General features: G+C 34.1%; 1 protein-coding gene across 1 annotated transcript in view; it reads left to right on the top strand.

Moving 5' to 3' along the window:
- The window catches only part of LOC107443453 (glyoxylate reductase/hydroxypyruvate reductase), a 35,385-nt gene that overhangs the window by 5,345 nt on the left and 16,403 nt on the right, over positions 1 to 13,637 (top strand). The window contains exon 2 of the mRNA XM_043052712.3: positions 2,700 to 2,830. Within this exon, the coding sequence (XP_042908646.2) occupies positions 2,700 to 2,830 (131 nt within the window). The remainder of the gene's footprint in view (positions 1 to 2,699; positions 2,831 to 13,637) is intronic.

The raw sequence follows: 13,637 nt of genomic DNA, 5'->3' as shown, positions 1-13,637 counted from the left end.
TGGAAACGAGTGCATGTCCTTAACTAGACAGCAATATATTAATAATAAAGAAAAACAAAATTATGAGGGTTTTTTTTAGATTAACTTTTTTAAACATACATTTATTACGCTTTTAACCCCTTGGGGACGGGTGATTCAGAAAAGCATTCGTACAAAATCAGAATCAAGTTGTAATTAAATAAAAAACGGTAACTTAAATGTAGTCGTTGCTTATTTGACAGACTAACTTTGATTTTAATTTAATTATTGTTAGTTTTATCATATATATATATATATATATATATATATAATCAATGTTGATTCAAAGTATAACTAAATAGTTTTATTTTGAACAAAACAATGGTCAATTAAATAAATCAAACAATTATAACTCCGCCCACAAATAAACTGCTAAAGAAATACTTTGATTACCAGTTTTATCTTTTTACCCTGATTGATACGGTTTTATGCTGGCACGTATTTGTGACAGTCGGCGCGAAAGGGTTACAGAAATGACCTTGAATTTCGAAAAATATTACAGGGAAGGGAAATTTCATAGGAGATGAAAATTTCACCATTTTCTTTCTTCATACCCTACTTCGATATAAAAAAATCTAGCCAATCAAATATTACGAAAAAAAATTTATATAAACTATCAAAATTTGAGATTTTTGTCTGATTTTCGAAATAATGGCTATTAACATAGGCCTCTATTTCGCTTGCCCTTCTGGTGCCCACGTTAAGGTGCCCTTCTGGTGCCCACGTTATGGTATTCTTGTGAAATGCATTCTCAAAATGTGTTCCATTCGCATTTTTAACTTCTTACCATTACGGCTGATTGATTACTGTTTGGTTTTATTGTGAAGGTCTGAATTAGATATGGCGTGAGGCCAGAACATTTTCAGAATATTTTTTAAACATCTGCTTTTCTAACTGTGTAGATTTTTATGATGTAGTTTTGTTAGTTTCCATGTTAATTATATTACTAATTTTAGTCTTAATCATTAAATTAATTGATCGTCGAAATTTCAAAACAATAGTGTGCTTTTGAAATTCCATTGTCCGACTATTGCGTCAAGGTATGTAAATTCTTTCACACCTTCTATTTAAAAAATTCATATTACAATATTTTTACCAAATATCTGAAATTCTTAAGAGAATGCCATTACTAAACATTTAGCTAATAAAATTTTTAATTACATAGGAGTGATTTCTAATATTTCCTTTTGTTCTATAATTACCAAGCCTTAACCATATAATAAGACCCGAACTGCAAAGTTTGTAAAACTTATGAAGATATCGAACGCATACTTACTGTCTGTCGAGTTTATGATGATTTAAGAATTAAATTTTTTCCGAGAAATTTCAACTTTGATACCATTAAAAGAGACTGGAACCAAAAGAAACTAAACAAAGGAATTGAAGAGATTTTTAAAAGACTTTTTGAAAACAGAATGGAGGATCTGGCCTAAACCGATCCTTCAATAGTATTCCCTGGATGCCCCGAAATGGGGGTGGGACAGGGTGAAGCCAACTAACTAACCATATAATTACGAACAGTACTATAGGAGAAGAAGGTTAGCTTCTATTGGCTATAATGTAAACCAGCCCGTGCCAAAGTTTGGTGCTGTCTCTGTATATAAAGGTAAAAACAACATTTAGGGACACAACAGAAGTTCTCTCCTCCCAACCACTGCATAGGTTGGGGAGGAGTCCCTATTTATAGGAAGTTTGAAGACCCTATTTATTGTTGGTTTTCATATTTACACAATTGGAAAACAGTACTATTCTTTTAATTAAGATATTTCTTTGAGAATACATTTATATCAACCATGTTGATTAAATCTGCAAACAGATTTTGACATAGAAAGAAAGAATAAAATGACGGTCGGCGGGAGGCAACGTACCCAACCATACATATAGAGTTGTCCAACGACTGTGACGTACCTCCTGACTAACAGTTTGCTACTTATACGCATACGTTGGATCTTAGTACAGATGATGCAGTGTTATATCTGTATATGTTGCTCAACTTAACACGTTGAATGAAATGGGGGTCACCGATGACCGGCACTGAGTTTGTTCGTAGCCCCACGGTTTGACCGGTGAAGTCAAAATTATTTAGTAGATTTATATCCACCACTACTTCTAAAAAAGTTGTAGGCATATACTATTCAACACTTTTTCTGATATGTTACGCAGCAACTCCATTGCCTGCTCACCTCATTGCTCAACCAAAACTGTTATAAAATTCCAGATGAATGGGATAGGGGCCGCTTCGCGGCCCAGGTGCCCAATAAAATCAAAACACTAGGACTGATATGTTATGCACACCAGCCAACTCTTCCGGTTTTTCCGGAAGATTTTAATTTTGTATTTAAAGTGGTACCGAAACTCATGTCATGTCATTAAATTTTTCGAATTATAATAATAATTATAAATAAGTTTGACCACCACTACGTTTAAATAATTACAACAAATGTGTAAAAGCATACTAATCTTAACGATAGCGAATTTTAACCTAGTCAAAATATAGATATATTTTAGAGTAAGGTTGTTTTTCGGTAGTTGTTTTACTACCACTTGGAAAATTCATTCTCAGAAAGAGTGAAAGTTGGCAGGTATGTGTTAAATGGATGCGAGAAATGATTTTATGATCAATTTTCAGTTTTATATTCGTGAAGCCTATTTCAGAAAAACTGTCTATTTGTTATTTACAGATTTGATGTAGAATGTTACCCTTTTCCAGAAAAGATTACAGATAAGTATTTGCTGGATCACATAAAAGGAGCAAGCGCTCTATACTGCCAATCAACTGATGACATAAATGAAAAAGTATTAGACGCAGCAGGTATGATTAAGGTTGAAAAATTTAAAAATTTAATTTATTCTAAAATTATATTAAGTCTGCCGGAAAGTTCTGCCCCCAATATTACCCGTCACCTTTTAGAGTAATGTTAAAGGTTCTTTTACAAAGGAAAGTGGGAAGATATGTACCTTTAAACTCAATTGAAAATAAACTAAACCCTAATTAACTTTTGATCTGATGATCAGACTTTCATGTTTTAAGACTCATTCTTAATGGTTTTGAGGAGACACGTGGAAGTTAACGCGACTCCTAAAATAAAAACATAATATTCAAATAGAGAGATGATCTAAAATGAATAATTAAGTTGATTAAGAATAGAAACAATTAACAGAATGCCAGCCATAATTAAATAATAATAAATTTAATAAAAGGATAACAATTAAGGTTACAAGTTAAGTTCTAGATTAAACATCGTGGCGGACAGGTTGTCCCAGTAACATACACAGGCGACGTCACAGACCGAACTGAGAAGAAAAACAGGTGCAGTTAGGTCTGCAATCGTGATTGTCCTTATCGCCAACTGGCGACGTAAGTTTGCCACATTTCGGCGTTTAGCATGAAATTGGCTTAAAAGCAGCAGCCGCTGCATACTCCCTCCGCAGTGTAACGGTTAAAAATGGACATACCGTTGAGGTCTACGAATTGTTCTACCGGTACGAGTTGTGTTGGCTGGATCAATCGGTTTCACTGTCTCTGAGTTTTTGGCAGGAACGGTTGATTCAATCGATTCGACTGGAGGTGGATAAGTATGTTGATTAGTCTCTTTGGGCAGGAAAGCTGGTTTAAGCCTGTCTATGGAAATGGTATACTTTTTCCCCTTAAGTTCGATGTCGAAAAGTTTGTCACTTCTTTGCAGAACTCTATACGGACCATCGTACGGAGCTTGGAGTGGCTTTCTAACAGCGTCGTGTCTGACAAATACATGTGAGCAGTCCTTTAAATGGGGATGAACAAATATTGTTCTGTGTCCATGACGAGACATCGGGGCTGGTCTCACATTTTCGAAGTGGGATTGCAAGTCCAGGATTAGTTGATTTTGGGAAGCACTGGTCGGTGACGGAACGAAGAGTTCGCCAGGTAGTCTGAGAGGTCTTCCATAGACCAATTCGGCAGTTGTGGCTCCTAGATCCTCTTTAAAGACTGCACGGAAACCTAGTAGCAATGTAGGTAGAGCTGAAGACCACTGCTCGGTATTATAGGCCTTCAGGGCTGCCTTTAGCGGACGATGAAACTCCTCGATCAAGCCATTTCCCTGAGGATGATACGGAGAAGTCCTGATGCGTTTGATGCCTAGGAGTTGTGACAGGGCCACGAAAAGTGAGCTTTCGAACTGCCTGCCTTGGTCAGTAGTAACACGGACAGGACAGCCAAACCTGGAAATCCAATGAGTAAAAAAGGTCTTTGCAACTGTGTGTGCAGTTATGTCAGGAATAGGGACAGCCTCTGGCCACCGAGTAAATCTGTCGATCATAGTTAAACAATAGTAATTCCCGTTGGATGGTGGAAGAGGACCCACAAGATCCAGGTGCACATGCTCGAATCTTTGTGACTGGTCTAAAAAATTACTTACTGCAGATTTTGTGTGGCGAGTTACTTTTGATCTTTGGCATGGGACACATTGTCTAGCCCATTCTGCACAATCTTTACGTATGGACGGCCAAACAAATCTAGATCGCATCAATTTTGAGGAAGCGCGAATCCCAGGATGGGATAAATTATGTAAAGTAGTAAAAACTTTTTTACGAAATATTTCAGGAATGTATGGCCGAGCTGTGCCAGTTGATAAATCACAATAAATTGATTTACTACAATCAGGCAAGGTTATTGCTTTAAATTTTAAGACGTCGGAATTTGTCAATAAATCATTTAGTTCCTCGTCGGTTGTTTGTGCCTGTGCAATTTCGTTATAGTCGATTGTGTTGGGCATAGATATTGCTTCGATTCTCGATAGTGCGTCTGCCAAAACATTATCTGATCCTTTTATATGATGAATATCGGTCGTAAACTGAGATATGTAATCTAATTGTCTCGCTTGTCGCGGAGAGCAATTATCAGAGCGCTTTCGGAATGCAAAAGTTAGAGGCTTATGATCTGTGAAAAGAGAAAATTCTCGCGCTTCAAGCATATGTCTGAAATGTTTGATTGCCGCATAAGCTGCCAATAATTCTCTATCGTATGCGCTATAAATTTTTTCAGTTGGGGAAAGTTTCCGAGAGAAAAAAGCAAGTGGTTGTGCATCATTGTTAACTATTTGCGCTAAAGCCCCTCCTATTGCGAAATCCGACGCATCCACGTGTAAAATTAATTTGGCATTCGGTTTAGGGTGCGACAACAGCACAGCGTTTGCAATTAATTCCTTACACTGTTTAAAATCATTATTAGCTTGATCTGTCCATTCAAGTTTCGTTTTGTCTTTCTTTTTGGCTCCTTTTAAATACGCCGTCAAGTGTATTTGATTTTGTGCTATATTCGGTAAAAATCTACGGAAAAAATTTAAAATTCCTAGAAATCTTTGGAGTTCATTAACGGTTTGAGGTTGGGGATAATTTAAAATTGGTTTGATTTTGTCGGGTAATGGTTTTGTACCATCTTGAGAAATAAGGTGTCCTAAAAATGAAATTTCAGGTACACCGAAAACACATTTGGAAGTTTGTATAGTTAATCCATACTTGTTCAAACGATCAAAAACCAAACTTACGTGTTTTCTATGCTTTTCTTCAGTTTCACTGAAAATTAAAATATCGTCGAGATAAACGTAGCAAAAGGAAAAATCACCAAGAATTTCATTCATAAATCTTTGGAACGTTTGAGCTGCTCCACAAAGACCGAAGTTCAGATAGGGAAACTCAAAAAGGCCAAATGGTGTACATACCGCGGTTTTCTGTACATGTTCCGGGTGCACTGGTATATGAAAATATGCTCTCACAATATCGAGTTTTGAGAAAATTTTCGCACCATAGAGAGAGTTTGAAAAGTCCTGTATGTGCGGGATTGGGTAACGATCCGGAGTTGTACACGCATTTAATCTGCGATAATCTCCTACAACACGAATACTACCGGAACTTTTCGGAACCACGTGGAGCGGAGAAGACCACGGTGACTTGGATGGTCGACAAATTCCCTGCTCCATCATGAATTGGAATTCTTTTTTAACGGATTCGTATAACCTAGGGTTTAATCGCCTAGGCTTACAGTGAACGGGCGGTCCGGTGGTTTCTATATAATGTACGGTACTATGGTTAGAATCTTTTAGTTTTAATGACAATTTAGTTAAATCTGGGAATTCTTTTAACATTTTATGATACTCCGATTCTCCGGAGATGAGTTTAATTGAACTAATAGGTTTAGGTTGGGCAAACATACCCTGTATTTCTAACTTAGTTACACTGTCAATAAGTTTTCGACGTTTTAAATCAACTAAGAGGCCAAAATTCTCTAAAAAATCAGCACCTATAATGGGTGTTGGAATAGTTGCAATTAAAAAATGCCATTTAAAATTTCGTCGAATACCCAGATCAACATTGATTAATTTTGAGCCAAAAGTTTTAATTTTCGTGTTATTTGCAGCGTATAATTCCAAAGGCTCAGGTCTTAACTTTTTAGATACCTTAGGCGCGGGGATACAAGATACATCGGATCCTGAATCAACTAAAAATTTTAAATGAGAACGTTTGTCGTAAACATAAAGGCGACATGAGTTTTTGGCTATCGGGATTGCCGTCGCAGACACTTGTTTTTCGATAGCCGAATCTAGTTTTCCGAGTTTTTAGTTTGATTATAAGCACAAGGCTCTCTACAATGTTTTGCACGAGCGCCAAATCTGTTATGGTAAAAGCAAAATTTTGGGTCGCTTCGCGATCTTGAAGGAGTTTGATGTCGGTGGGGAGATTTGTTATATCGTGATCGAGACCGATCTCTACTACGCTCGCGAGATAATCTCTTAACTTCTGCACTCAACGAAGCTATCTCGTTTCGCAAAACGCTTATTTCAGACGGAGGATTGCGCTGTGAGCTTTCCGTAGTGGGTTGCCCAATAGCAAACACGCCAGTTTCTGTCGGAGTCGTACGGACTTCTGAAATTTTGTCAGCCATTTTGGCTAAATTGTCCAAAGATTCAGAGCTAATTGATAAGATTGTTTGAATTTCTTGAGGCAGTCTCTGAAACCATAAAGTTTTCAAAAAATCATCGTTGACGCTTTTACCCCCTAATTCGCGCATTTTTCTCAATAAATGGGACGGCTTAACGTCTCCAAGATGCAATTCAGAAATTAATAGGCGAATTTGTTCGTTTTCCGAAGCAGAGAATTCGGCTATTAACCGGTCTTTCAAAGTGTTGTATCTATCCGCAGCCAGTGGCGCAAATAAAATATCGGACACTGAGGATAAAGTTTCAGGATCTATTGATGAAACGAGGTAATTATATTTCGTTAAATCATTAGTGATTTTAGCTAGCTCAAAATTACTCTCTACCTGAATAAACCATAGTTTAATTTTTGATTTCCATAACGGGGGAATTTTTACCGAAAGATGGGAGACCTGAGATGCATTTGAAGAACGTGCAGCATTATCTGCATCATTAACCTGCTCCACCACATTTGGCATTATTTTAAAGTGTTAGGGCAGCAAATAAAATTAAACAACTTGTATGATGCAGTGATAAGCGCAAAGATCAAATTAAACTCGAAAATAATGCAAATACATTTACTAAAAATGGTAAAAGGTTTAAATAATTATTTCAAATGAAAGTGATTTTCAAACATTTCGAAAGATAATGCAGTAAGATAACAGACTCCGTACATGCCGTAGATCAATGCTAACAGTAACTTTAAATCAAAGATACTAGCAGTAAGTTAAATTAATACATTAATTTAAACCAGAGCCGTTTTTAAGGATGGGCCAAGTGGGCCCTGGCCCAGGGCCCCGAGTTCTAATGGGGCCCCCAAAAGTCTAAAATCTCATTGCATTAATTGTTTTTTTTTTAAATTCTAACTCAATTATTATTTATAACTTAAGAGGGCCCCCAAACCCCACTTTTTTCTTCTTCTTTTTAAAGTTTTATTCAGAGCTGAGGCCCTCTGAAGCCCATAATATACATATTTTTTTCTTTCTTACACTGTTGGATTCTTTTCAAAATCTAATCGCAGTGCTTACAAATATAAAATTGTTACTCTTCACTTTTCTAACTAAAAGAGCAATAAAAAGCTCTTTCCACTAATGAAAATATCCCCACTTTCGTAGCTACCACCCACAGAGTTGTCAAATAGCCTTCTCACCTTACACTGTGGGAAAATGTCTTTAGCTTCTTTATATTGCCTCGGGGCTCTTTTTTCCTAACTTCGAAAATATCAGATATCCACAGAAACACCCCTTTGTCTGATTTCTGCTCATAAATTTGTAGGAAGAAAATTTTCTTGGGCTGTAAATAGGGGGAGAGTCTTCTTAGAATTCCATTGGGTCACTCTGTCTTGAGATTTCCATAGTGCCTTTAAATTGGGCCTCGTTCAATTCTAAATTTTCTTTCATAGAAAATGCATATATTTTTTTTAATTTTTTATAAAAGCATTTTTTTTAATCATCTTAAATATTTCAACTAGCCTAATAGTTTCATTTGCTTAACTTTTGTAGTTGATTTTATTTTGTTATTTTTCAAATTAATCGTAAGAGAATCCGTGAATTGGAATTTCTACATCAAATTTTCGTTGGATATTAAGAAGACATAAATCTTTCACGTTGGAGGTAAGCAAATGTTTTTATTATATCAATTTTGGTTGTGGTTAGGGAAAACATGAAAGGTTTGCGTAGTTTTTTATATATACGTTGTGATTTTTTTGTTTATTTATTTAAATGGCCGGCCAATATTCAATTCCCTCTTTGACTGGCCTGTCTGCCAAAACTCTTGATTTGTTCTGTTCTGGATGAAATTGAGATAACAAATGTAATTTTATTTTAATTTACTTACTGCTAATAGACAGAAACGACATAGGATTTTGTTTAATCGAGCATTGAAATCAAATGATCATCAACTAAACAAATGTTTAAACACGAGAAAAAAAACTTTTTAAAACTCCTGTATGACCAAATGTTCCACGTTTCCCCTAAATATGAAATATGTTTAATTTGTAATATTATATTTCGTACACAAAATTAATTTATTTAGTTTGCTTATTTTATTGTTTATTGATCATATTCGTTTCTATTTTTAACTCCCTGATTTTTGTTGTTATTATGTGTCTAAATTTAATAAGGCTTCTCAAATTTTTAATTAATAAGCCTTTTAAATTTCCAAATCAAGGTCGAAACAATTTCTTAAAATTGTAAATCGAAACTATATATGAAATTTTGACAGCTTTGTTTTTATTTTAAACGTGTGCATTTAATTTAATAAAATAAAAATAAATGAAAAAAATATAAATAAATGCCTGAATAAAATAAAAAAAGCTTCGCTATCATATCATCTTTTCAACAATTTGAGTATTAATAAATTATATAAAAACTAGGAGGCTCCGTCCCCTGCTCGCTAACGCTCGCCAACCCCCGAGAATTGCTACGCAATCCTATGCGGTTCACGCCGTGAACCATGGCTCGCTGCGCTCTCTCGCCAATGAACACAATGTTCTAGCACAAAGACATAATATATTATCATCAAAGACATAGTATTTTATCATCAAAGACATAGTATTGTACTTATGTAGAAGAATTCTACCAATGTTCTTATTGGCGTTTAAAAAGTATATTAGCTATTTAGATTGTACATGGTGAAAAAATTAAGACATTAGCTAAATAAGAAACATATTAGCAAAATAAATTATCAAATATTGCTTCACTAATATTCTGCATTTTAAAACGTGAAAATTCAATGCATAAATAAACGCGAAATATAAAAAAATTCAATGCATTCAATACAAACACTTAAACGTTTTTTAGACGTTTAGGTAGCTCCCAGTAGAAAAATATCAATTCAACAGCGGCCTTTTAAAGCATTCTCACTTCAATTAATTAATTAATTCCTAATTGAGTTTAAATTAAATATTGTCATGTTTTTAGTGCATGAATCTGAATTGAACAACCTGATAATGCTCACTCTGGTTATTTTAGCCATATGATGCTCACTACGCCGAATCCAATCAATTAAAAATGAAAACTGTTGCCAGCGCGAGAAAAGAAATATCATCGGTTTTATTGATACACACATAGGTACGTATTAGCGTTTTATATAACAAGAAAAGCAAATTTTTAGTTTAAAAGGTAAATTTTTTTTTTTATTTGTTTAAAAGGTAATTGTGCTCCATTATTCGATGATGAGACTATTTAATATCTGTTCCTAAGGATCAGAATTCTCTTTTATTTTACTTTATTGTTTAATATATTTAATACTTTCATGTGATATGCTGTAGTTTCAAATGCCTAAAAGATGACTGAAATTGTCAATTCAAAAAAACAATTAATACTTTTGAACATGAATTTAAATAACTCCATACGTTTTGTTTGGCTATCTCATTTTACATTATCACAGTATTTAGAGCAGACAATTACTTGTCGGTGTGGATGATATAAGTAAAAGAAGCATACAAAAAATAATAATAATAATAATAATATTTCAGTTAATACCCTCAATATTATATTTTTAAGCTTCTCGCAAAAATGTGTTTAAAAAATAATGGTCACAAACAAATTAATATTAAGTAAGAACGAAACAAAAATGATATCAAAATATGCTGAATCACTAATGAGATAGGTGGGAGGAAAGACATCGAAACCAATTTGATTGAATAGTAAAACTAGAAGGTGTTTCTAAAATCCGGAAATCAATCAGGTTTCAATATATTTTAGTTACAAAATTTATCAGGGGCTATTCGTTAGATTTCAATATGGGTTATGTTTTTTCTTTGATTAAACATTAACAAATATTTGTCTTTTAAAACCTTTCATTCTATAATAAAAATAATTATTCTATAATTGTAATTCTAAAACTAATTGCTAACTGATATAAAGCTTTAGTGTGTTTCATTGATATATTAAATGTCTTCTATCGGCGGAACCCCGACATTACCGTTAAGGTAATTAACATTATAACCTAAAAGCAGACTATTTTTAAAATATTTAATTAGAGGAATGTAGATTTTTCATCTTTTTATCATTATCAATCTTAAATAAGGTTTTATATCCGACAGTTAAATTTGCTGTCCTTGTGTTATATCTAGTCTAGTTTTGAATTTATTTTTGGTTTCATATACATAAGCTGAAAATGAATAAGATAAACCGAATTATGGTTCACTTCTAAATGAACTGAAGATACTTGTTATAAACGTTAAAAATTGTAATTTGGAAAGCATTTTTCCAGAATGTCAAGTATTCAAATGACTTTATTTATTAAATTAAAAAAAAAATTATTAAAAAAATATCCGCAAGGCAGGTGTGTATATTTGGGGCTGATGATTATGAAATCTAACACAAAACTGTGAGATCGTGGGTTCTATTCCATCTGATGACAGTCTTTAATTACAATTTATTAATACTGAAAAAAAAAATTCTTATTTTTTTTTTTAAGTATGCATGCTAAAAACTAAAAATTTAACAATTATTTAAAAAACTAGAAGGCTCCGCTCCCTGTTCATTTTGCTCATTAACCCTCGTGATTTGCTTCTGCATTTATTGCCGAATAAGAAGTTAAGAACAGATGGATAAGAACAGTTTATTTCCATTTTTTTTTCTACAAAAATTACGATTGAATTACAATTTATATTTTGAAGATGACTGAATTTCGGCAAATCAATAAAATTGGAACCAACTAATAAAATTAGAAAATTGGCACCTGCCGCAGAGTTATTACTCAATGAAGATGGACTCAAGGAATAGAGCATTCTCCTCTGAATGAGGTGCACCGAGTTCGAATCCCAGTGATGGCTGGTCGATATGAATTTCACACCCAACTTTTACCGACCACAGTGCTGACGTGAAATATTCTCTGTTATAGACGGATCATGGGTTAGAGTCCCTTTACCGTCAGGCTAACCGCGGAAGGCACTCGTGTTCTTCCTCTCTATGTACCGTAAATGCGGGTTAGTTCCATCATAACGTCCTCCATGAAGGCAAAAATTTCTTCCAATACTTTATCCTGGAGTTCTCCTGTATGATGGATTGGGTTCAAAATTACAAGGCTACGGAGCTGAACATTAGTAGTCGTAAACTCGAAATTGATTGGGCTGTTATAAAATAAACTAATAGCTTGGCCACGATAGCTTGGTTGGTAGGGCTATGGACTCCTGCTCGTGAGAATGGAAGTTCGAATTCAGCCGGTCGAATAATACCCATGTATAAAATGGTGACTGGTGCATGTTAAATCTGTCGGGGTCATAAACTCCTCCAAGTTCTTATGACAATTCAATACCTTTGCGAACTGATCCAGGAGTTTCCTTGTCTTCTGGATTGGTTTTAAAATTTCAAGGCTACGTAGTTAAAAATTGACTCAAAATTGAGTCAGTTTTTCAACGATTATAAAAAAAAACTAATAATCAAACTGTATTTTCTTGTATTCTTTCTAACTCCTAGCATATTTTCTGCACACCTTTATAATTTGATGTTTCTAAGTCTTACAGATTTTGAGCTGCAAAGCAAACTGTGTGTCTTACAGGAAATTGATTTTGATGATGTGATGGAAGTTTCGCCTCTCAAAAAGCGCGAAAAGTATTGCTACCTTAAATTTTCGATAAAAATAATGTATATAAGTTTTTATAATTAATTTATATGCTTTTTACTCTTAAAATAAAAAAAAAATTAAGCAATTATTCAAAATTAAATTTTTTTCTCTAAATTTACTCATAAAGAGCCCCCAGATAATGACAGGCCCAGGGCCCCTATAAACATAAAAACGGCTCTGATTTAAACATATTAAAGCAACAGTAATTTTGAAATGACCAATCACAAAAAGACAACAGAAATTCGATAACATACCCTTAAAATATCCATGTGTCCATCCATCCATATCTCCTTGCAATCACAAGTTTGTAAATAAAAAAAAATTTCAAAAAATAACGCTAAATTTTAAATTTAGTTCTAAAGGAGCAAAAGTTATTAAAAATTTAAGCTGGTCTTCGCATAAATTTAGAAAGATTGCATAGATTCTAAGCCGGGTCACCAGTGAGGAGACACGTGGAAGTTAACGCGACTCCTAAAATAAAAACATAATATTCAAATAGAGAGATGATCTAAAATGAATAATTAAGTTGATTAAGAATAGAAACAATTAACAGAATGCCAGCCATAATTAAATAATAATAAATTTAATAAAAGGATAACAATTAAGGTTACAAGTTAAGTTCTAGATTAAACATCGTGGCGGACAGGTTGTCCCAGTAACATACACAGGCGACGTCACAGACCGAACTGAGAAGAAAAACAGGTGCAGTTAGGTCTGCAATCGTGATTGTCCTTATCGCCAACTGGCGACGTAAGTTTGCCACATTTCGGCGTTTAGCATGAAATTGGCTTAAAAGCAGCAGCCGCTGCAGTTTGAGAGAGTGAACGTATGCTAATTAATTAGTGCAGATGATATTTTAAGTTACGAAATAGGACTCAAAACGTACTTTCTCTGAATCAACGTGCTTTTTTTTTTCTACGGATGATTCTTGTGAAGGGGTGTTTTTCTCATGGACAGAATTTTCCGGCAGATTTAATATATTATAATATAATATATTCAGTCTATTTATGTAATATATTAAGTATATAATACTTAATATATAGACTTAATATAATTTGTACCAAAAGTAGAGGACGGATCGCCAAAGGGCGT

This window comes from Parasteatoda tepidariorum, chromosome 4 (assembly GCF_982258835.1).
Source record: "Parasteatoda tepidariorum strain Cologne lab strain chromosome 4, Ptep-v5.0, whole genome shotgun sequence".
NCBI classification, from domain to species: domain Eukaryota; kingdom Metazoa; phylum Arthropoda; class Arachnida; order Araneae; family Theridiidae; genus Parasteatoda; species Parasteatoda tepidariorum.
Note: the sequence above shows the minus strand (reverse complement) of the source record. Positions and strands in the feature narration are given on the sequence as shown.